The sequence below is a fragment of the Festucalex cinctus genome, chromosome 1, assembly GCF_051991245.1.
Source record: "Festucalex cinctus isolate MCC-2025b chromosome 1, RoL_Fcin_1.0, whole genome shotgun sequence".
NCBI classification, from domain to species: domain Eukaryota; kingdom Metazoa; phylum Chordata; class Actinopteri; order Syngnathiformes; family Syngnathidae; genus Festucalex; species Festucalex cinctus.
Window position 1 is genome coordinate 52,698,369 of NC_135411.1, and position 23,718 is coordinate 52,722,086.

Below are 23,718 nucleotides of genomic sequence, written 5' to 3' on the forward strand. Positions count from 1 at the left end.
GAAATTGGGAGGCGTATTTCTATGTGAAAAGAAGTCCTTAGCACTTGAAACTTGTCAGTGCAGTAGAAACGAGCTTTTGAGGAAGGACTGCCTTGTGTTGTGAAATAAACCAAACATTGCAAGTTCCACTTTTCATTTTAAACCTTGTATTTACTGCAGTTTGCCACTCGTGAAACGATGTAGGCAGGCACCATGGTTCTTTTCGAGGGTACCACGTGTAAGCCTAACTGTGGAGTGCCATGGCAAACTGGGAACGAAACAAAAGGATCTTACTGGAGCTGGTGAAGCTGCCAGAGAACAGATTGTGTGCCGACTGCGGCGCGCCCGGTGAGGCCAATGTGTGTTGTTCAGTTCACATGCTGTCTTTGTGATTGTCCCGACTTATAAACATCAACAAACTTCCTAATCGTGTCTTATTCCCAACAGATCCGGACTGGGTTTCGTACAAGTTGGCTTTGTTTGTGTGTCTGAACTGTTCTGGTATCCACCGCAACCTGTCCAGCCGAGTAAAGTCCATAAAGCTTGACCACTGGGAAGATGAGCTTGTGGAGGTATGGACACATACAGTATATACATAGGTATAATATGATTTATTAGGTTTATTTTTTTTCTATTTTTTACAATGTTATGAAAAAAATGAGTTGGATGTAACTAACATTTTTCTTAACGTGTTTTGGGGGGGGGAAGTTGATGAAATCCGGTGGCAATGAAAGAGCCAGAGCTTTGTATGAAAAAGCACTTCCTCCTTACTACTACCGGCCACAGCAAACTGACTGTGCGTAAGTATTTTTTCCAATACGGTATCTTGAAACCAATCAGAAAACGGAATCATCAGTGCCACATTAATAGAAGTGCAACTATTAGCAAGCAGAGGCAAAAAATGTATTTTGAGATAACATAATAGGTGTCAAAAGAAATATACCTAAAGATAATTACAGAACGTATTTAGATTGAAAATTTTGAAATCAAAATTAAAATATGGGCGGCACGGTGTTTAAGTGGTTAGCACGTCCGCCTCCCAGTACTGAGGACTCGGGTTCGAGTCCAGGCTCCGGCCTTCCTGGGTGGAGTTTGCATGTTCTCCCCGTGCCTGCATGGGTCTTATGGGGCACTCCGGTCTCCTCCCACATTCCAAAGACATGCATGGCAGGTTAATTGGGTGCTCCGAATTGTCCCTAGGTGTGCTTGTGAGTGTGGATGGTTGTTCGCCTTTGTGTGCCCTGTGATTTGGTTGGCAACCAGTTCAGGGTGTCCCCTGCCTACTGCCCAGAGCCAGCTGAGATAGGCTCCAGCACCCCCCACGACTGTTGATCCTGAATGCTGATCGTGGAATGTAAAAAAAACCCCCAAAAAAACAAATAAATTTAACCCTAAAATTATCCTTAAAAATTACATTTGAAAGTTTTAACAAATGCCCTGTTATCCAACTACATTTTAAACACCCAATATCCACAAATAATGATGTTACCAGCAAACCACAACCACTGGACAAAAGTAATATATCCAAATATTTAGTTTCTTAAAATATTACAATTTAGTATTGACTGGTCACCCGTGTTTGAACCCGCAGAGTGTTAAGAGAGCAGTGGATTCGAGCCAAATATGAAAGGTTGGAATTCACGGGAGAGACCAAGTATCCACCTCCGTCTTATACCACAGGTGATGTTTTATCCTCTCACCGATCCAGCCGTTAACTATCCTTGTCAGGAGAACTCTGTTTTGATTTGATTCCAGGCTTCTATGAAGGGATTCTCTGGAAGAAAGGTAAAGAGAACACACAGTTTCTGAAGAGGAAGTTTGTTTTGTCTGAGAGGGAATTCACTCTGGCTTACTACAACAAGGAAAATGTGAGTTCGCTTTGCAAAGAGCATTCAAATCGCTTTCTTTGGTCTGTCAGAACGGATGTGTACATGTGTTGCTTTTATTTAGGAGTCCAAAGGTCCAAAAGCCCTCATCCCTATCAAGCACTTGAATGTAACTTTTCAGCCAGAGAAGATTGGTCATCCCCATGGGTTGCAGATTACCTACCTTGATAACAACCACACCAGGAGCGTTTACGTGTATCATGAAAGTCCTGAGGTGGGACTGCATGATCATTCAAAGAATTCATTTTTATTACAGTAACTTTGGAAATGCTGTTTTTTGTTTTTTTGTTTTTTGCATGCTAGGAAATAGTCACATGGTACAACGCTCTACGTGCTGCTCGCTATGCATACCTCAAGACTGCATACCCAACCGGAACAGACGCTGATGTAGGCACCCAAAATATTATTTTCAAACATAAACTAATATGTAGACCTTTTAATCTCAACTGAAGTTCCTTAGAAAGTGATAAGAACCCATATGTTCTTTGGCAAAGTAAACATTTAAACTCTCCTTGTCAGCTGATCCCGAACATAACACCAAATTACCTTAAAGAGGGATACATGGAAAAAACAGGGCCATCGGTAAGTTCTTCCACGCCAAATGACATACAGTAACTCATTTACATGATAGCATGCGTCTGTGCTAGCTGCGACCTGTATGCAGTTGAAATGATGACAGCCCTGTCCTTTTCCTCACTAAAGGATTTGGTTTGCCAGTTCGGTTGCTCATGCAGTGTGCAGACTCCTTAAAGTTGTCTTGAATAAGTGGTTTGAATATCCTATGTGGAAAAAAAGAGTTGCTGTAATTATTATTTTATTTTGTATGTATCCATACTATGATTACCAGCAAAAGGAACCATTCAAAAAGAGGTGGTTCATTTTGGACTCCCAAAATAGGAAGTTACTCTACTTCAAAGGCTGTTTGGTGAGAACAAACTGTATTTCAAGTATTTTACTGTCAAGTACCTGACTTGCATAAGTGTCTGGCAATGACACTATTGTATGTCTGAAAGTGCTTTTGTTGCTCTGTAGGATGCTGAGGAGTTGGGGGTCATCTTCCTTGGTACAGAAAGCAACAGTTACTTTGTTAGGGACTTTGTCCCAAGGCACACCCGTGGAAACAAGTGGAAGTTTGGCATCATGGTAGAAACGCCTGAGCGGCAATTTGTCTTTATGTGTGAGCATGAGAGTGAGCAAAGAGAGTGGCTGGACTCCCTCAGACAGGTCATGTCCAGGCCTATGACACCACATGATTATACCAGTAAGCATGGGAAGTGGGAATTTGGAAATTATGCTCAGAAGTGTCAGCAAATGCAGTTTTTTTTTCTCTTTACAGCCGAGGCCAACATTAGGAATAAGAGATGAAAACTTGAAAGCCGGATTTGAATTATACAGCAGCAACATCTGAATGAAACCTGCACCGTGCCATGACACATCCATGAAATTACTGTGACTGTAAACTGTACTGTTGAAATGACAATTGTAATAGTCTTCATTAAACACTGTATTGATTTGAACTTTTTTTTTTTTTTTGCATAATTCTGACAACCATGTTTTCCATTAAACTGTTTCCTTATACTGTAGCTGATCTACTCAGTCATTTGTTATGAATAATTGGTTAACTGTTATTTCCTACATTGTTTTTTTTTCCTTTCAAATATAATACATTACTTAATCATTTCCCACTGTAACAGATTTTTTCTAAATTCTGAGAGGCAAAAGTATACACTGTTAAAACAGTTTTACAGGCAAAACTGTAAAAAAGTTCAGTAAAAAAAAAAAAAAATCTGTTGTCTGGAAAAAAAAGCTGGCAGCTGTGGTTGCCAAAGAAATTCTGCTAAAAAAAAATACAGTGCAAATGTAAACAACTTTACAGAACAACATTACAGTGAACATTTTACTGGTATTTAATGTACAATAAACAGTTATTGTAAATAAAAATGCAATACTACTAAAATAATTTTACATGTACGAACGACCTGACCATCTGTCAGTTTTAAAAATCCATGTGGCCTTCAAATGTCTTTTCAATTTGTGAATAATATACCTGTGCAATATTTTACAATACAGTTTTTGAAGCAGCTGCGGTTTCCCTTTCTGACAGCTGAGGGCAGCATACATTGTTTTTTAATGCCATAAATGAAGTTTGTCCCCTCACGTCGCCGTAGTTGCCGGGTAGTGGAGGTCAGGCGTGCTCATGAAACAACTGCGAAATGCTCGGGAACCGCCGAAAACGTGAATTCCATTCAAAAGTCGTGGCGTATAACAGTCGGTTGTTTTTAAAATGCAGGCGCACTGAGCTAGGAAAGTGCTCGTTGTGGCTAAACGCGTGAAGAACGTGAAAAGCGACAGCAAAAAGCGACCGTCCGTTTTGTCCTACAAAGGCGCCGTCCTGGTTTGACAGTAGCTGGGCCTGACGTAAGAGAACCTGCAGAAGCAGTGACAGCCAACGAGGAAGCTTCATGAAGCAATAGACTGTCCCTAATTCTGGAGAAAAGTCTGTTTAAACATGAGGAAGGACGTGAGGATACTGCTTGTTGGGGAACGTAAGTAGCGAGTGTGTTCCAATGTGGCTCGCCTGCAAAGCGCTTTATCCGCTTATACTGTGTGTGCTAGCGAGGAGGCTAATAGCTAGCACTTCAGACCCTCAGTATGTGGTGCCGCTATAACATGATACACATCAATTAAAATGTTTATTTTGCATCATTCCGCTATTAAACTCTAGGAGATCATTGTTATTGCAGTAAAGTGTGGGATAGGCTTGACTCCCATAACATTCAGAGTTTGTGAACAAAATTTGACACCTCAAACAAACTGCAGAGATTAAGTGTTTATTATAAATAACATGTAAAAGACCCGGGATACATAAATTTGGATGTTTTTCTTATCTGTACAGCCAAGGTGGGCAAGACGTCATTGATCATGTCTCTGGTCAGTGAGGAGTTCCCTGATGAGGTGATGGTTATACAAGAAAATATCGGTTATAGAAATTAATTGTTGCTTATTGATGCCAATGGTTGTTTTCAATGTGTCAGGTTCCTCTGCGAGCTGAGGAGATCACAATCCCAGCAGACGTCACCCCAGAGCGGGTACCCACACACATTGTGGATTACTCAGGTATTATGTTGTTTATAAGCAACAAGGTGAAAGAGTGGTTAGCACATCTGCCTCACAGCCCTGAGGTTGGGGGTTTGAATTCAGGCTTGGAATTTCCTGTTTGGAGTTTGCATGTTCTTCATCTGTGGTGTGAAATTGAGTGTGAATGGTTGTTTGTCTATATGTGCCCCTGTGATCAACTGACCGAACGTGTTTTTCACCACAACTTTCAAGTTTCGTGTGAAATAATATTTGTGTTCAGTCTCTCTCTGTCCATCCTGGTCACAATCAATATGGTCAACTTGTTTACAGTTTGTCGTAGAAACTTTGTGATTCAACTATAGTATTAACATATAAAATACATTTTTTGCTTGTTTACATCTTGCAGAGGCAGAGCAGTCAGATGAGCAACTATTTCAAGAAATATCTAAAGTTGGTTTAAATTCTTTTCTCCTAGTTTGATGTTTCAATAAATTGCAGTATTTTTTTCTCCATAAATGACAAGCTGAATTGGACTGTTTCCCCCTTACAGGCAAATGTTATCTGCATAGTGTACTCGGTCAACAACAAGAAGTCAATTGAAAAGGTGAGCAAAGATCCTGCTTTGGCTGCTGTTGATTTAGCTTGGGTGTGTCTTGAAAAAAGGAACTGCATTATATTAGATACACCTGTACAATCCAATGAGAGCCAAAACAAGAGCATTTATTATTTATTATCTGACATCCTAAAAGTGAGCATTATTATCTGTGTAAATGCAGAATGTTTGATGCATATTGGATTTCATTGTGCAGGGATACGAGTAAGTGTATTTGTTAGTCGTGAGTTTTCAATGTTGTGCCCTCTCCTCCCAGGTTACAAGCCATTGGATTCCTCTTATCAATGACAGAATAGACAAAGACAGCAGGTGTGTGTTGTATTTATCCTGACCTAATTTGGGTTGCTTGTGTAGTGTTGAAGTTTATGGTGTAAAAGAAAATAGCTAAATAGAGCTATTATTGTAATAGTGGACACTACAGTACTGTATAATACATATGATGTTTTCCCTAGGGTGCCATTGATCCTTGTGGGCAACAAGTCTGACCTGGTGGAACACAGCAGCATGGAGACCATCCTACCTATCATGAATCAATACCAAGACATTGAGACGTGTGTAGAGGTAAGATAAGACCAGTGTGTTTGGATCCGCTGAAGAGTAGGGGTGGGAATCTCTGACATGAGGCCGATTCGATATGTATCTCGATACACAAGTTGCGATTCGATTGAAAAACGATTATCTTTCAGAACAGAACGGTTCGATTAAGTTTGGGAACGATACGATTTTCGATTCGATACGATTAATTTCAATATTCAAAACTTATAGTGACATTTGTTGCTTGTAAACATTAATCTTAAAACACCACAATTTTTTACAGTATCTACAAATGTGTAAAAAAAGAACAACAACAATGTCTTCTATATTTTTATATATTGAATCAATTATTTAAATGGACCGGAACAAAGGGCTGGGCGATATGACTGAAAAATGTATCAGGTTAAATATGTATTAGTTGTTATTGACAGTTATAATCGTGTTTTGTTTTTTAATTCAAAATCAGGATCAGGAAAACAAAAGGCTGATAATTCAATTTGAAATATAAATATTTAACCTTTAAAAAGACACCAACACAATTAAACAGAATATGTCCACATTGTGAAGTATTTCAGAAACATAAATTTAAGACATGAAATAAACCTACCGTCCAGCCAAAAGAAATATGAAGCCACCTTATGGAACAATAAATCTATCAAACACATTTTAACAACTTAATATATGCAAAAATATTTACAAAACTGCATTTCCCTTTTTATTAACAATTTTGGTTTTTAACAATTTTTGTTTTTCTTTGACATCACATTCATTTTTGGTTAATGTATGACATCTTTTTTGTTTTTTTAATCTGAGACACGATGATGACCACGGAATCACGACTGTTTGTTTTGTTTTTTGGGCTGTCGCTCATTTTGAGTTTGATGACGTAATTGCGGGCACGTCTCAGTTCTCCTATCTGCTGCTCATGCTAGTTGTAGACATTGACAGGGAGCCACAAACTGAGAAATGAGATACTTGCAGTGTGCTTTTAGCTTAGCTGGTGTGTTGGCTGTGGGACATACCTGTGTCGTTTGAATCCATGCATTGGATCGTCACGGGAGTTATTCTTTTTGGCTCGCGCGCAGTACCAACGCCGGCCCGGGACATACAAGTGCACCGAGAGGACTCGATAGCCATGGGAAATACCGAGATGTACGGCATCGGCTTCTGCTAACTGTCTCCACTGTTGCATGTTGTCACTGGTTGTGCGCGCGCCGTGTCGCGAGCACGGCGTTGACGGTAGGCTGCCCCCCCCCCCCCCCCCAAAAAAAAAAGGTGCGTAACGTCTTTGCATTATGTTTACAACATCCGGGGAATGAAGCGTCTCTGAGCGCTACTTTGCTAGCTCTCTGTAAACACGGAAGTAGCTTGAATAGTGCTGCGACTGAAATGTAAACAAAACAAGTAGAGCACGGTGCAGAACTCTTGCTATTGTTATGAAAACCATAAAGCCTCACTCGCAACCGATTCACAGCAACGCGATATCCGGTCCACAGCTTTACAAGCAATGTATCTAAGGATTCCCGGCGGATTTTGTATCGGTTAACAAGTCTGCTACCGATACGGCCGTTTAGCTCCCCTTGACGACCGATGGTTCGGTCGAATCGGTTTTTTGTCCCACCCCTACTGAAGAGTACACCCACTCCCTTAAATTAGATGTACAGTACAGGGGGTCCTCAACTTAAGACGGAGGTCCATTTGTAAGTCAGAACATGCCGTCTATGGCTAACCTACTTTCTTATGCCTCATGACGACTAGTTCGTCGTGTGACCTAACTCGGGATGTGAATTGCCTAGTACCTGACGATTCGATTCGTATCACGATTCACAGGTCACGATTCGATTCGATACCGATTAATCCCAATATGAATTTATAAGTCGATTGTTGCGTTTTTTTTTCATTCAAATTTAGAAAATACTAATCAGTAAGCTTGTAGAGTGTAAGATTTATATGAAAATGTATTATTTATTTATCTGAAATTTCAGTCTTATAGAGGTTGTAATCTGTTTCATGCTTGAACAGAATTAAAATAAAATATTAAGGCTTAATGTTCCGTTCATATAACATTCTTCCATGCTTAAGGTGGGAACCATAACCCGAAGTAAGACGTTTTGTTGAATATTTTTCCATTAAAAATGGAAGTTTAAAAATCGATTCAGCCGCCTATTGAATCGATTCGAGAATTGCGCGATGTAGTATCGCGATATATTGCCGAATCGATTTTTTTTTTAACACCCCTAGACCAAACTTGAAAATGTGTGTTTGGGGGACTCTCGTAAACCAAGAACCACTCGTGCTTGAGAAAGGTACAAATGTGAGTTAGAATCCATCAGCTCTCCGCAGGCTTCTGACCTCGTTTGCACCCCAACAGTTAATGGATTAATATCAGTGAATGACTGGTAATTGTCAGACTCGGGAATGAGTTGTTGTCATGAAGGAATGTGTTTTCTGTCAGGCCTCGTTGACATAAACATCCTCTCTTTTATGACATCATGAGACTGCCTGGTGTTAGATTAGCTGCAAATCCAATGTAGAGCGGAGTGTGGACACATAGAAGTGGAAATAGTTTGTATTTGGACACTGTGGCATTTATCTACACAGGCATGTCATTTGTGCAGCATTGGTTGGCCATGCCTGCCCTTTTTATCGCCAGTTAGTACAGTATAGTTGACATTAGGGGTGGTAAAAAAAAATCGATTCGGCGATATATCGCGATGCTACATCGCACGCTTCTCGAATCGATTCAATAATCGGCGGAATCGTTTTTTTTTTTTTTTTTTTTTTTTTTTTTAGGATTCACACCTTGAGCATGGAAGAATGTTATATGAACGGAACATTAAGCCTTAATATTTTATTTTAATGCTGTTCAAACATGAAACAGATTACAACCTCTATAAGACTGAAATTTCAGATAAATAAATAATACATTTTCATATAAATCTTACACTCTACAAGCTTACTGATTAGTATTTTCTAAATTTGAATGAAAAAAAATCGCAACAATCGACTTATAAATTCGTATCGGGATTAATCGGTATCGAATCGAATCGTGACCTGTGAATCGTGATACGAATCGAATCGTCAGGTACTAGGCAATTCACACCCCTAGTTGACATGTTTTAAAACTGCCAAAAAAATACATGTGTGTGTATATATTAGGGGTGTGAATTGCCTAGTACTTGACGATTCGATTCGAATCACGATTCGATTCGATACCAATTAATCCCGATACGAATTTGTTAGTCGATTGTTGCGATTTTTTTCATTCAAATTACTAATCAGTAAACTTATGGAGTGTAAGATTTGTATGAAAATGTATTGTTTATTTATCTGAAACTTCAGTCTTATACAGGTTGTAATCTGTTTCATGTTTGAACAGCATTAAAATAAAATATTAAGGCTTAATGTTCCGTTCATATAACATTCTTCCATGCTTAAGGTGGGAACGATAACCCGAAGTAAGACGTTTTGTTGAATATTTTTCCATTAAAAATGGAAGTTTAAAAATCGATTCAGCCGCCTATTGAATCGATTCGAGTATGACATAATAGCATATATATATATATATATTGGATACATTTTCTTGTATCACTTATCCTGTTGTTTTAAATACAACACTGTGAGTGAAGTGAGTGTGAAACTTCAATACCTAGTCCTGACATTGGTGTATAATATAACCTTGCACATGGACATTCTCCCACCCCTAACACAGCTGTGCTATTATGTCAGAAGGTCGACAATTGACTGGTTGATTTCAACCCTCTGGGGGGGGGGCAGACAATTTTGTGGTTTTACAGGAAGATATTGTAAGTATGGTTATCATTCACAGCTTCAAGATTCAACCTTTCATTCCAATCAGGAGCTTCTTATGATGCTGCCAAAGATTATACTGTATGTCTCTATAAATGTGTATCTTAATGACAAAAGTCAAGTATATTGAGATCAATCTACCGAGTGTCGTAATGCTCTGGTTTGCTTTGAAAGTTCCAATTTAAAATTGCCCTGTCAGCCACACCCATGTATGTTTTTTTTTTTTATTTATTTATTTATTTATTTATTTATTTATTTATTTATTTATTTATTTTATTTATTTATTTTTATCCGCAATAGTGCTCTGCCAAAAATCTGAAGAACATCTCAGAGCTGTTCTACTATGCTCAGAAGGCAGTTCTCCACCCGACAGGACCGCTCTACTGTCCAGAAGAAAAAGAGGTGAGACTTTTGAAATTGGCTGACGCAGGGGATATTTTGCTCCCTATATTTTACATACAAGCGCATATACTAAGATTCAAGTATGTCTTCCAGCTGAAGCCTTCGTGCATTAAGGCTTTAACTAGAATCTTTAAAGTGTCTGACCTGGACAACGACGGCATCCTGAATGACAACGAGCTCAACTTCTTTCAGGTAATACTTCATCATCATATCATATTCGTGATTAAATAATACAATTCTGTGCAGTACCTTGATACAAATGGGCATTATGGCTAGTTCCAAAGTGCTGCATTGTAGTGATGAGTGTTTTGTTTTAATGTAATGTAATGTAATGTTTTATTGTACTGTAGAGAACGTGTTTCAACACCCCACTGGCGTCCCAGGCCTTAGAAGATGTTAAAAACGTAGTCAGAAGAAACATGGCCGATGGAGTCAAGGATAACGGGCTCACACTAAAAGGTCCGACATCATCTCAGTCTATTCTAAGAATACAGTTGATATTACTGTACTTTGTTTACTGACCTAATCTTTTCCTTAATCTAGGCTTCTTGTTCCTGCACACCCTCTTCATACAACGAGGTCGACACGAGACCACCTGGACTGTGCTCAGGAGGTTTGGTTACGACGACGACTTGGAGCTCACGCAGGAATATCTTTTCCCTGTGTAAGTGCCGGGAAATGTTCAACTTGTAATTCCTTTGATACTTTTCATGATGGGGTTGCTCCCTCTTCCAGAGTTAAGATTCCTCCCGACTGCACCACAGAGCTAAACCACAACGCTTACCTCTTCCTTCAGAGCGTTTTTGACAAGCACGACAAAGTGAGTTGCCCAATTGACCAAACTTAATCTGGAAAGATGTCACATGATAGATGTAGCTTTCTTACCAAAAAAAATAATGAAACTAAAATGTATTATACAATATATTTAAAATCAATAACAAAGAAAATGTTCAATTTCATATTAGCGTTAACGTTTAGTGTAATCATTAAATAAATGATTTTAAATGCAATCTTTTTTTTTTTTTTTTTTTCTTTTTTTTTCCAATAGTGCATCACATGGTTCATATGGAGCCAGAGCAGTGCCATGAAACATGTTGGCATTTGCAAAAAAAAATTGGCATTGTTGAACAGGTATATTGGCACTGAAAAGAAATTCAATTAAACACCTAAAATACGGAACTAAAGAGAGAAAATTGAATGTGACAACCAGGAATTTTGAATAGATAAACAACGATGAACAGAAAACTGAAGGCTGACATTGTAAAGCAAGCTTTTTTCTCCCCTAACAATGTGTTCCCCCGCCCAATGGAATAAAAATATATTTTATTGCTGAGCAATGTCCTCACACGTTATTCTCAGATTACTTGTAATAATGCTCAGTGATTGTGCTATTGTTTCAAAATATCTCAATGACAATCTCGGCTTTTCATGAGGCTGCCATGTTTCATAAGCACTGAAGTAGAAATATGTATGTGTGTGCGTGTTCAGGACAGAGATTGTGCGCTGTCGCCGGAAGAGGTGAAGGACCTGTTCAAAGTGTTTCCGTACATGCCGTGGGGTCCAGACGTCAACCACACGGTGTGCACCAATGAACAGGGATGGATCACGTACCAGGGATACCTCTCGCAGTGGACGTGAGTTCTGTTTTTGTTTTTTGTTTTTAAGTCTTGTTTACATGTGCTTCATTTAACTAAGTATTAAAAAAAAAAAAAAAAAAAAACTCTTGTCCAACTGCCACCCAGGTTAACGACGTACCTCGATGTCCAGCGGAGTTTGGAGTATTTGGGTTACCTGGGATACTCCATCATCTATGAGCAGGAGTCCCAAGCAGCTGCTATCACAGGTATTCCATGCACAAAGTAATACGCACAGGCTACCTTACAAGTATTTTCTGTTTTTTTTGTTTGTTTGTTTTGTTTTGGTTTTTTTTTTTTTTAAGTGAGTATCAACAATTAATAAAAAATAATCTCCTCACTGAATTGTGCCTTGTCTTGGTTTTCAGTGACGCGAAACAAGCGCATCGACCTGCAGAAGAAACAAACCCAGCGCAGCGTCTTCCGCTGCAACGTCCTCGGGGCCGGAGCCAGCGGGAAGAGTGGCTTCTTGCAGGCGTTCCTCGGAAAGAACCTTCAGGTCCGTTAATGAATGGGTGCCATTCCGCTTGCATTCCACATTCGCTGCTGCTTTGGTTACATAATCAACTCGGTTAGTAAGGAAACAGTAGGTCTTGTATAATAGCAACATTACAGGACATATGTCATGGTTTTTGAAATAACATGTCTGTTACCATGACAACTGGAGGTGGAACCTCAGCTTTGTATATGTGGTACGTCACAAACACAAATTTGTCCCACTGCCATTGCGTCGACATCTTCACAGAAAAGGTCGTAAAGTCTACCTAAATTAAAAACCATTTCATATCATATTATTTGGTGGGGTCAGTCAAACTGTGGTGCTTTGATTGGTCGACTGCATCGTCAGTTCAGTACGACGGCACTTAATGGAATGGGAAGAGGAGTCAGTGGAGCAGACAAATTAATTAAGCCTTCTTAAAGGCCACCAGCTAGTTATCTGTCATTTGATTCTTATGGGCTTTGTTTTTGTCACCATAGCGACAGAGGAGGATTAGAGAAGACCACAAGTCCCTGTACGCCATCAGCACAACTTACGTGTACGGCCAAGAGAAATACCTGCTGGTAAGTGGTTTTTAACTTAGAATTTAAATAGCAAAAAAAAGGAGAATTTCCTGATTGGGCCTCCTGTAGGAAAATGGTTGAAACAATATATCACTACTATTCTTGTAAAATGCAATGATAGAATGGCAGAGATTACAAACTGTGGTTTTAATGGCAGTCAATGAGGCCTTTTTTAGCAACTCTCCAGAAGTAGTATTTGGAACTATGTATGTTTAAAAAAACAAAAAAAGAAAAGAAACAAGTGTCAAATCAATGTTATTTTAGACAGTGGTCAACATAAACAAAACATAATAATAAAAGGGTTTGAAATAAATATGGGTGTATACTGATGTTCACTTTTTTTTTTTTTTTTTTTTTTTTTTTTTTTTTTTTTTTTTTTTTTTTTTTTTAAAGAGCTCAGAATTGTTCATTCGGTAGTCTTACCGATTCAACGTCTTATCATCATTGCTCTTTTTTTTTTTTTTTTTTTTTTGTGTGTGCGCGTGCGTGCGTGTGCGTGCAAATACGTATAAATTTATACTCATTAATTCACCTAAAGCCTTATAAATATCCCATTACCCTTCGCCTTAACCAGGTACTTCAGAATCTTGCCAGAGTTGTGAAGTTTAAATCGTCAGGAGACCAGAGAAAAGGTCAGAAAAAAATAAAGAGAAAAGAAAGATAAATCAAAGTGAAATCCAGCACCGACCAAACACTTCCTGCCTTCCCCATGATTACAAAATCAAAGTCTTACGCCAACCCCGGAAGCCTCTAAATTCCAGCAAATTTAGCGAGATCTCAAGAGACCAGAGGAAAAACTAAAGAGAGGAAGGAGGGAAGGATCGATAAGGCAGAGTGAGATCCATAGAAGCCAGTACATCCAATCCATCAAAGTGAAATCCAGCACCAACAAAACCCCTCCTGCGTGGTTACAAAACCAGAGTCTTATGCCAACCCCAGAAGCCTCAAACTTCCAATAAATTGAGATCTCAAGTGACCAGAGGAAAAACTAAAGAGAGGAAGGAGGGAAGGATAGATAAAGCAAAGTGAGATCCACAGACACCAGCACCCACTGATTCAAGGGGCTGTGGGAGGGAGAGGCTACTTCTGTTGAGTTTCAGTAGATGCTGGTGCGACGGATCTGGCATGCATAAGGACCACCACCAAAGAAAGAAAGCCGTCAACCGCGGTCCAGCAAAGCGAGCCCCCCCCGAAATCCCCAGGCCGCGGCAGCACCAAGGCCACCCCCAAGCCACCCGAGCGGACACCGGTCGGCGAGCCGACCCAGACGCCCGGAACACCCCCGCCCCAGCCCCGGCCCACACCCCCGAGCCCAAGGCCGCAGAACGAGGCCCAGCGGGCCCCCACAGCGCCCCACAGGCAGTTGGAGCGTATCCTGAAGTGTTGGGATTTGTTTCTTAACCATATTTTTAACTTGCAGATAATGTAAGAAATTTCCATTTTTTATTTCATATTTCTGGACCAAGTTTGTATACGATATAAACTTATTATCTGAGAAAAGATGATGAAGGTGTGTAATTCCTTTCTGCTCCCATAAGCTTAAATGGAACGACTGATTATTAAGTTGAAAGTCGGGGTTATGCCAAATGGGAGAGAGCCCACAGGGCGCCAATTGGGAGTTTGTAATTTCTAATGCCTTCCACCAGGCAGTCAGGGTGGCGGCTATCATTGGGTTTTTAAAACAATTTTGTCGTTTTATTGATTTTGTAATAAAGAGTAAATCTAACAGTCTAAGATTATTACAATCCTTCTGCTCCAATTCCAACCAACAGTTAGTATCTCTGTTGGGTTGTGTCCATAGCACAAGATATTGTAGTTGATTAGCTATATAATAGTACATAAAGTTTGGTGCCTCTAAACCTCCTTTAGATTTACTTTCCTGAAGAGTAGATAGACTAATTTTAGCTTTTTTTTTATTCCAATAGAATTTTATGATAGCAGAGTCCAGCGATTGGAACCAGTTAGACGTAGGTTTAAATGGAATCATTGAAAATAAATAATTAATCTTTGGTAAAACTTTCATTTTTATAGTAGCTATCCGTCCTATTAAAGAGATCGGAAGATTATTCCAGCGCTCCAGATCACTACGGATACTGTCCAATAATGGTAAAAAATTTAAAGAAGTTAATTCAGTTAACTTTGGTGAAATTTTAACACCTAAGTATTTTAAATTACCTGTAGGAAAGGAGTAGTGTGGATCCTGACTTGTAGGATTCCATGAATTTTCTGTGATAGGTAATAATGTTGATTTTGTCCAGTTAATAGAGTAATCTGATAAGTGAGAGAATTTAGTTATTAAGTTAAATGCTTCCCCTAGCGAGATAGCAGGTTCTTCTAAATAGAGTAGTATATCATCGGCATATAGATTAATTTTATGTTCTATTGTCCCGGAGTGGATTCCTTGGATCCGTCTATCCTGACGTATAGCTAATGCAAGCGGCTCAATAAATATAGCAAATAATAAAGGAGACATTGGGCACCCTTGTCTTGTTCCCCTTTGTAGAGTAAAACTCTGTGATGTAATCCCATTGGTAGTAACTGTAGCTTTAGGAGACTCATATAATATTGAGACCCATTGAATGAATGACTCCCCGAAGCCGAATTTATTTAAGACAGCAAAGAGGAAGGACCAGTTAACTTTATCGAAGGCTTTTTCTGCATCCAGCGAAATAACAACTGCCTTTTTATCATACCGCTGTGACATACTAATCAAGTTAAAGAGCCTCCTAATATTATTAGTAGAATGACAACCTTTAATAAAACCTGTTTGATCGCTATGAATAATTGTCGAGATTACTGTCTCTAGTTGAGATGCCAAGGCCTTAGCGATAATTTTAATATCGGTATTAATTAGTGATATCGGTCGGTAACTTGACGGGAGGGTGGGGTCTTTTTCTGGCTTTAATAAAAGTTTAATTGCTGCTATATTCATATCTTGACGTATATCACCTTTACTTTTAATTTCAGTTACTACTCTTAGAAATAATGGAGCAAACATTAACCAGAAATGTTTAAAAAATATAGCCGGAAAGCCGTCTGGACCAGGTGCTCTGCCATTAGGCATACTGTCTAAAGCACGATACAACTCATCTATAGTAAGCGGGGCATCTAGAATATCTTTATGTTCAATAGATAACTGAGGTATATTTAAGCTATTTAGGAATACCTCAATATGTTCAGGGTTAGGTCTATTAATTTCTGAGTATAGATTTCGATAATAGTTATAAAAAATATGGTTAATTTCTTTTGGTGATTGTGTGCATTCACCATTTATATCTTTAATAGCCGTTATAAGAGATTTTTCCCGATTCCGTTGAAGTTGATTTGCCAGGAATTTACCTGATTTATTATTATGTTCAAAATTATTATATCTCAACTGTTGTATTATAAACTCTCTTTTTAGATAACATGTTATCTAACTGTATTTTTAGATTCTGTAGTTCTATCCATATTTGATTATTTTGGTTTAATGCATATTCATCCGTTAGTTGTTTAATTTGATCTTCCAGGTATTTTTCTAATTTTTGATCCTGTTTCTTTTTACAAGTTGAATATGATATAATTTTCCCTCTAATTACCGCTTTTTCCTGCTTCCCAGAGAAGAGATGGAGATATATTTGGAGAGTCATTTATTTCCAAAAAAATCTGCCCACTCCCTTCTAATAATTTTATCAAACTCTACGTCTTTCAGTAATGAGATGTTAAAACGCCATATCGGGGGAAGTTTAAAGGTAGAGTCAATTTGTAGAGTGAGAGAGACTGGTGCATGATCACTTATAATTATAGAATGTATTTTTATAGCAGTTTTATCAACAATAGAATTATTTGTAAGGAAAAAATCAATTCTTGAGAATGATCGGTGCACCGCAGAGAAGAAAGTAAATTCCTTCTTAGTTGGGTTTTGAAGTCTCCAGCCATCGCTGAGGCCAAAATCCTCCATATATTCATCTATTACTTTAGCGGATCGTAATCGCCTTGTATATATCTTATTATTAGAACGATCTATTAACGGGTTTAAGACCGTGTTAAAATCACCTCCAATAATAATAGTAGAATTTGTTGCTAAATCGAGTAACCGAGAGAAAAATTCATGGAAAAAATCCGGGTCATCATTATTTGGGGCATATAAATTACCAATTGTATATACTTTATTAAATATAGTTACCTGGATAATAATATATCGGCCCTCTAAATCTGTTACTATATTATTTAGAGTAAAGAATAAATTCTTATGTATAAGTATAGAGACACCTCTTTGTCTACTATTATAGGAGGCAGAGTAAACTTGACTAAAATTTTTATCTATAAATAATTTTTCTTCTGATTTTTGTAAGTGGGTTTCTTGTAGGAGACAAGCCTTAAATTTTAAGAGATGGTCTAAAATTTTTATTCTTTTTGCCTGGGAGCGAGCGCCACACACATTCCAGGAGACCAGAACTAATTTCTGCATACGAGCAATATAGACTCAGTCTTATGTATACATCTATATAAGCTGCTTATTAATATTAACATATTGTAGGATAGCAAAAGAGTAATTAGGCAATTTATATAATTTATATAAAGAGAGAGATAGCAAGTAGATAAGTATAATAGTGAAGAAACGAGGGGGGAAGTGAGTGTGAAGGAAATCTGTGGGGGATTCAACATAACAATACACCAGTAAATAGTGACCTAAGCGAGATTATTATTTTTATTATTATTATTATTTTTATTTTTTTAAGAATATATTATTATTATTATTATCATTATTATTATTATTATTATTATAGCCTATACATGATATAAATTCATATTCTCAGTTTCGTAACCCATTATCCATACATATACATACATATACATACACATATACATACATATACATATATACACATATACATACGTCAAATAATCACACAATACTCGGCTCTACCAATTATCAGTTAGAACAGCCAAGGGGTCGAGGTTGGGTTTCGGAATAGCTGGCCGTCGATATATAATTTATCAACGACCATCGAAGTCCGTTTACCCTCCTGTCTATTTTGTTTCATTATAGGAAACAGTACTTTTCGCCGCTCGTTCATCTCTCTTGGGAATTGATCATTCATCCCGAAAGATGTCCCTTTGAGCTCCCGTCCTTTACTTTTTACCAATTCTTTATGTTTAAAATGTTCGAACTTAGCAATAATAGGACGGGGCTTATTGCCCTTACGAGCTCCGAGCCGGTGTACACGGTGAAAAGAGATATTATTTACCGTCTCCTGTGGGATCTTTAGAGATGATGTCATGAATTTTTTTATCTCACTCTCTGGATTATCTGGAGAATTTTCGGATATACCTGAGAATATTAGATTTTCCCGCATACTACGGGATTGAACATCTAAGACCGTTTCCTTTAGCATTTTATTTTCCTTTTTAATCGTCTCCAACTCGGCTGTGACAGCGACGAGAGAGGAGCGTAGCTCGGAGTTATCGCATTGGAGATCGCTTACCTGTTGGCTAACGAATTCCAAACTTGCCTTTAATTCTTTGACGTCCTCGCGGATAAGACAGAGGACGTCAAGTTTTTTATTTATGGAATCCAGCATACTCACCGATACGTCGGCGGTTGCTAAATCGTCCGTGTCTGTTGACGAGTCATTTTTCCTTTTTTTTTTCGAAGGATTATCCCGACTAGCCGCCAGATCATCCATCGCGCAGCTATAAAAATAATCGTCAATAAAACGTTCGAGGTCGTCCACACTGGATAATATTTCCGATCTTTCTTAGAAAAGAAAAAAATCGAATTTATCTAATCATTAAATTCGGGTTTAATTAGAAATATAAAGCTAATTCTATTTTAGCAGCAGGACGCCGCCATGTTAGATTTTCCCAGTCTCGCTACCGGTCTCGCGATAGTCACAGCATCTCGCGATTTTTTGTATACTTTTGATACCACAAAAGTGTCCCGAGTATCATAAACTTAAGATGGGGTGAATACTGAATTTGACCATGTTTGTTTCACAAAATCTCCTTCCAGCTCCATGAGATGATGCCAGATTTTGACTTCATGTCAGAGGCGGACCTCGCTTGTGATGTGGTCTGCCTGGTCTATGACGTCAACAATCCGCATTCTTTTGAATACTGCGCCAAAATGTTTAAGGTAAAAAAAAATAAAAAATCTGTGATTTATCGTAGCTGTGATGCAGCAGGGGCACATTTGCACAGCCAAGTAAGTCCCGCTGTTTTGTATGCGTGCGGCAGCAATACCTGATGGACAGCAAGACTCCGTGCGTGGTGATCGCTGCCAAGTCGGACCTGCACGAAGTGCGGCAGCAATACAGCCTTTCGCCGCACGAGTTTTGTCGTAAACACAAGCTCCACCCACCCCAGCCGTTCACGTGCAACACGAGCGACGCCCCCAGCAAAGATCTCTACACGAGGATCACCACCATGGCCATGTACCCGTGAGTATGCAACCCCTGTTAGCCCTCAGCTTGTCTCTTTGGCTGCTAATTTTCATCCACAACTCCCTGCCAACTTCTCATTGACTAGCCAAGTTTTAGGCAAGGCTAAATTAAGTCGTATGTAACTTGCAAAAATTACTAAAAAAGAAGGTAGAGCTGCTCGATTATGAAGAAAATATTAATCACGATTAGAGGAATCATTTGTTTTTTGGTACTAAAGAAGAAAATGTTTAAACATTTAAAAAATATGTATATATTAAGACAAATACATTTATTTGAAACACTATAATTATGAAAGTTCTTTTTGGACCAAACAAGATTAATTCAATTAGTCATTTTAAATAAAAAAAAGATGCAAATATATACAGTTATACAACTCAAAATTAGTAGTAATAATCTTTTATTTTTGTTTACGATTATGCCGATTTTGTAATTATGGAGTGTAATAATTAGGGGCCGAGCAGCGACCGCTGGGGGGGATAGTTTGTGTTTCATATATCCTTCGCCATGCAAGAGGAAATGCTTAATAACTCCCGAGTACATGCTCCAAAAATTCCCAAACTTCACATATATGTTTATCATCATGACCTGAGGTGTTATCTCTATGACAATATTTGGTTATAAATACCTACCCACCTAGCCCTTGTGGAGATTCATTTCTTTCTTTCTTTCTTTATTTATTTATTTATTTATTGTACCCGAAATATGATATATCGTACAATATTTGGATGCCCTTTGTAAGTGTGATAACTAAGTCATTTATGAATATTTCTTTTTTCTTTCAACCTCTCAAATGTTTAGTGGCATCAGACCTATCCATATAGATGTACTTTTTATTTATTTATTTGTGATGCCATCTATGAACAATAAAAGCAATATTGTGATATGAGTAAAACTAGCAATGATGTGCGTATATGTACTTAAAAAAAATGCCAATCAGGCCAACTCATTGCCAAAACATAAAGAACGCTGATTTGTGAGGGTCTTATCATTGACCAAAAGTCATTGAAAAAAGAAATCCATATGTAAACATTTATTATGCCATTTTCAAAAACTAAATTCTAATTTAAACATGCAAGTATCCCAAAGTGGCCCAAGCTGCGAGGGCCCTTTATAGCTGCTCACAACTCTAGTTGCAATTGTAATTGAATTCTAGTTAATTGTACATCCCTAAAGAATGTCCTTTGACATTTAATCACATTAAGAGAAGACTTGAACAACATTTAAAACATTAAATAGTAAAGAAATGAGTAGGTTTCTAAAAATGTTAAAAAAATAAAAATAAAAATAAAAAAACATTACAGGTATTGGAAGTTTTTAACCTGTATTTAAAAGCATTTACAATTGGGGTAGATTTCACTGCTGTTGGCAGCTATTTGCATGCAGCATAACAGCTAAATGCTGCTTCACCATGTTTGCTTTGATCTCTGGGCTCCGCTTTTTAACGCATGAAAATTGGTAAAACCAGTGTTGAGTTGCATGTATCTAATATATCGACCTCACTGAAAACACATGAATCTTATAATTTACCACCACCAGTGACTATTTCAACTTGAAGTCCATTTGCTTTTTTTCTTGATTTCTTGATTCCGGGCTTTTGAAACACGTCAGATCTCAGCTTGTCTTCAATAGACTTTGCACATCTTCCAGGGTGTCTTAATCCCTTCAAAGTGCTCTGATCCGATTGGCTTCTCGAGTAGATTAACCGGCATTAGCCCTCCAAATCTCATTTGGCCTCCCTGCAAATTGTGTTGTCTGAACTCTGGAGCAATTAAAGCCACTTTGGCTCAGCAGAGCTTGAAAAGCAGTGCAGTGGACTAAATGACTTACCCACCAACAGGCAATCTTGCTACTGATTGTCTCAATGGTATTTAACAAGGCAACCAATGCCCACACACGTACCTTGAGTTTGCATCACAGGGATTTACCAATTTTATTTAAAAAAAAAAGAAAAAGAAAAACTCTGATCTCATCCATGCCATCCCATCCCCACGTGCCTCCAGGTTGTATGCGTGTTGTCTGAGTTGCATGCGCATACACGCATTGTGGTGTGTGTTCTTCCCCCCTCGCAGCCACGTCCGTCTCCGCTGCATGTGCGCCTGCAACAAGTGCACCTATTGCCTGTGTCAGAACCTCCTCAAGATGGAGTTGCTGCGCAGCATTAAGGCCCAACTGCGCAGGGTCGTTCACAACAGGTTGCTATGTGTCCACTGATATCCTGTGTTAGCGTTGTCGTAGTCTGTGTCATCGTGGAGCGGCCGTCGTTCCGCAGAGGCGATGGCGGTTTGCTGTAGGACGTGCTCGTGCTCAAGTCTACGCTGGTTATCTATAGAATAGTGTCGATTGAGTCTTCAATAGTGGGGACATTCTGCAGAAACGGCAAACTATGAGTTTGAATAAAAATAAAGGGACAGCTCAATAAATTAGATTGTACCCAAGTTCATACATTTCAGTAGTTTACTTCAGTCGGTAAAACACCTGTTATAGAAATTCATTAATTTACCAATTCTCACCACATTTTTGTGTTTAAAATCAGTTCTGATAGATTCTTATGTAAAATTCTAATTTGATGTGAGGGCTGGGTTTAAAAAAAAATCTAATAAGCAATGTTGAATTAATTTTACTTTTTGAGCCTGATATCTATTCAGAAACCATGAATCAATTATTAATTTTATTATTTCTCTACAGAAATTCATCAGAAAATAGAATTTTAAATGACTTTTTTCTTTTTATATATTTTCTTGAAATTTACTGTTCAAATGAATTCAAAAGTATTTCTTATATTTATGAATGACCTGACTTTATTGCACTTTAAGATAATTCAGAATATTTTTCATCTATATTTACAATTATTGAATTAGAATTCTGAAAATAGTTTCATGTTATCCTTGCTGATGTCAATGTTTGGTTTAAACTAAATAATTTTACCCGTTCGTCCGTCCATCCATCCATCCATCCATCCATCCATCCATCCATCCATCCATCCATCCATCCATCCATCCATCCATCCATCCATTTTGCCTTAGCAAAATTTTATTTGGAAATTAATGTTAGTGGTGTTTTATCATGCCCTTGATATTTAAGTAGAATTGGTGTTTCATAATTAATCAATATTGGATTGAGTTGAAGTGAATTGAATCGAAAAATCAAAATTGAACTGAACTGAACTGATCTGACTCAAAATCAAATCGATTTGAGGAAATTACAATCGATACCCAGCCCTACTTGTTATGGTGAACGTTCATTCACCATGTTAATATTCATGAAAATGCTTCAGTGTGACTAAAACCTTCCTCTGTAATAAATGTCTGGATTACAGTCATGGTAAATGTTGCCATCTCACCTGGTCTGTTTTGCCGTTTCACCAGGCACATGGCGCAAACGGATCTGAAGAACTCGACGTTTTGGCTGCGGGCCAGCGTGGGCGCCACCGTGTTCGCCGTGCTGGGGTTTGCCATGTACAGGGCGCTTCTCAAACAGCGGTGATGGGATGGCGGGTGACGCCAGCGTCCTCATCACCCCCCATGCTTCTTTTCCCCGACTGTCACCTGAAAAACTGGTTAAAATCGGGTTAAATCGCCTGGTTCACCTCATAAATCCCCTCATAGCAAGAAACCATTTTATATGCATTTAATCATGAAATGTCAATCCTCTTTTTTTTCTTCTTTTTTTTGGGGGGGGGGGGGGGTAGTAAAATGCAACTTGTGAATGCCTACCTGTTTTTTTTTCTTTCTTTCTTTCTCCCAAATGCTGACATTGTGTCAGTGTTTGTGTTTAGTTTCTCAGGTCAAGCAGAGGCAGCCACAAAGGGACTTGTGTGCATTGATGTGTATATATATGCAGTATATTCTGGATGTCGTCCTGAAGGGTTTTAACAATGACCAGGTGGCCTCTTTGCCCCACCTAGTGGCGTCCAAACAAACTTCATTTTAACCCATGCAGCCGTTTATTTTTGATTTAATTTATTAACGCGTCAACTTATTTGAGTGGTTCACATGCTACAAATATATTTTTCATGTATTTTTGTATTTAGCACGGTCAGCTATTTCCTTGCTGTTTTTAATTTGTCTTGGTTTTCAAATATAGCTTTACTTCTGTTTCATTTGTTGGATTAACTATTACTACAGCGTTACATTATCCAAGTATTTTTGCCCCACTCCAATCTGCCACAAGTTTGTGTGTTATTGGGTCAAATGGCGGCTAATTTCTCAAGTCAAAGAAATAGTTTTAAATATCTAATAAATCACATTTACACCCATTATTGATGTTTTGTGTTGTCTTGGAAAGAACAGTACAAG

General features: G+C 38.3%; 2 protein-coding genes across 5 annotated transcripts; both read left to right on the forward strand.

Annotated features, from left to right (window-relative positions):
* The first annotated feature begins 75 nt into the window (after positions 1-75).
* adap2 (ArfGAP with dual PH domains 2) lies at positions 76-3,448 on the forward strand. Of its 3 annotated transcripts, none has more exons than XM_077495926.1 (11): positions 76-338; positions 427-578; positions 688-779; positions 1,571-1,659; positions 1,735-1,847; positions 1,930-2,079; positions 2,169-2,252; positions 2,385-2,447; positions 2,713-2,790; positions 2,898-3,126; positions 3,202-3,448. In XM_077495926.1, exons 3-11 carry the CDS (start codon positions 691-693, stop codon positions 3,228-3,230), a joined length of 924 nt encoding a protein of 307 aa, XP_077352052.1. In that variant the 5' UTR covers positions 76-338; positions 427-578; positions 688-690; the 3' UTR covers positions 3,231-3,448. The 3 variants fall into 3 exon arrangements, with proteins under 3 accessions (XP_077352052.1, XP_077351963.1, XP_077351888.1); XM_077495837.1 differs by having other exon boundaries at positions 427-551; XM_077495762.1 differs by having other exon boundaries at positions 76-327; positions 427-551.
* Positions 3,449-4,002: 554 nt separating this feature from the next.
* rhot1a (ras homolog family member T1a) lies at positions 4,003-23,679 on the forward strand. Of its 2 annotated transcripts, XM_077541540.1 has the most exons (20): positions 4,003-4,411; positions 4,762-4,820; positions 4,901-4,982; positions 5,350-5,393; positions 5,494-5,547; positions 5,813-5,865; positions 6,009-6,117; positions 10,201-10,302; positions 10,396-10,494; positions 10,653-10,761; positions 10,846-10,966; positions 11,038-11,122; positions 11,791-11,936; positions 12,045-12,145; positions 12,305-12,435; positions 12,915-12,998; positions 18,994-19,116; positions 19,218-19,420; positions 21,493-21,615; positions 22,789-23,679. In XM_077541540.1, the coding sequence occupies exons 1-20, from the start codon at positions 4,375-4,377 to the stop codon at positions 22,904-22,906; spliced, it is 1,983 nt and encodes a 660-aa protein (XP_077397666.1). In that variant the 5' UTR covers positions 4,003-4,374; the 3' UTR covers positions 22,907-23,679. The 2 variants fall into 2 exon arrangements, with proteins under 2 accessions (XP_077397666.1, XP_077397673.1); XM_077541547.1 differs by lacking the exon at positions 21,493-21,615 and having other exon boundaries at positions 4,004-4,411.
* The last annotated feature ends 39 nt before the right edge of the window (positions 23,680-23,718 follow it).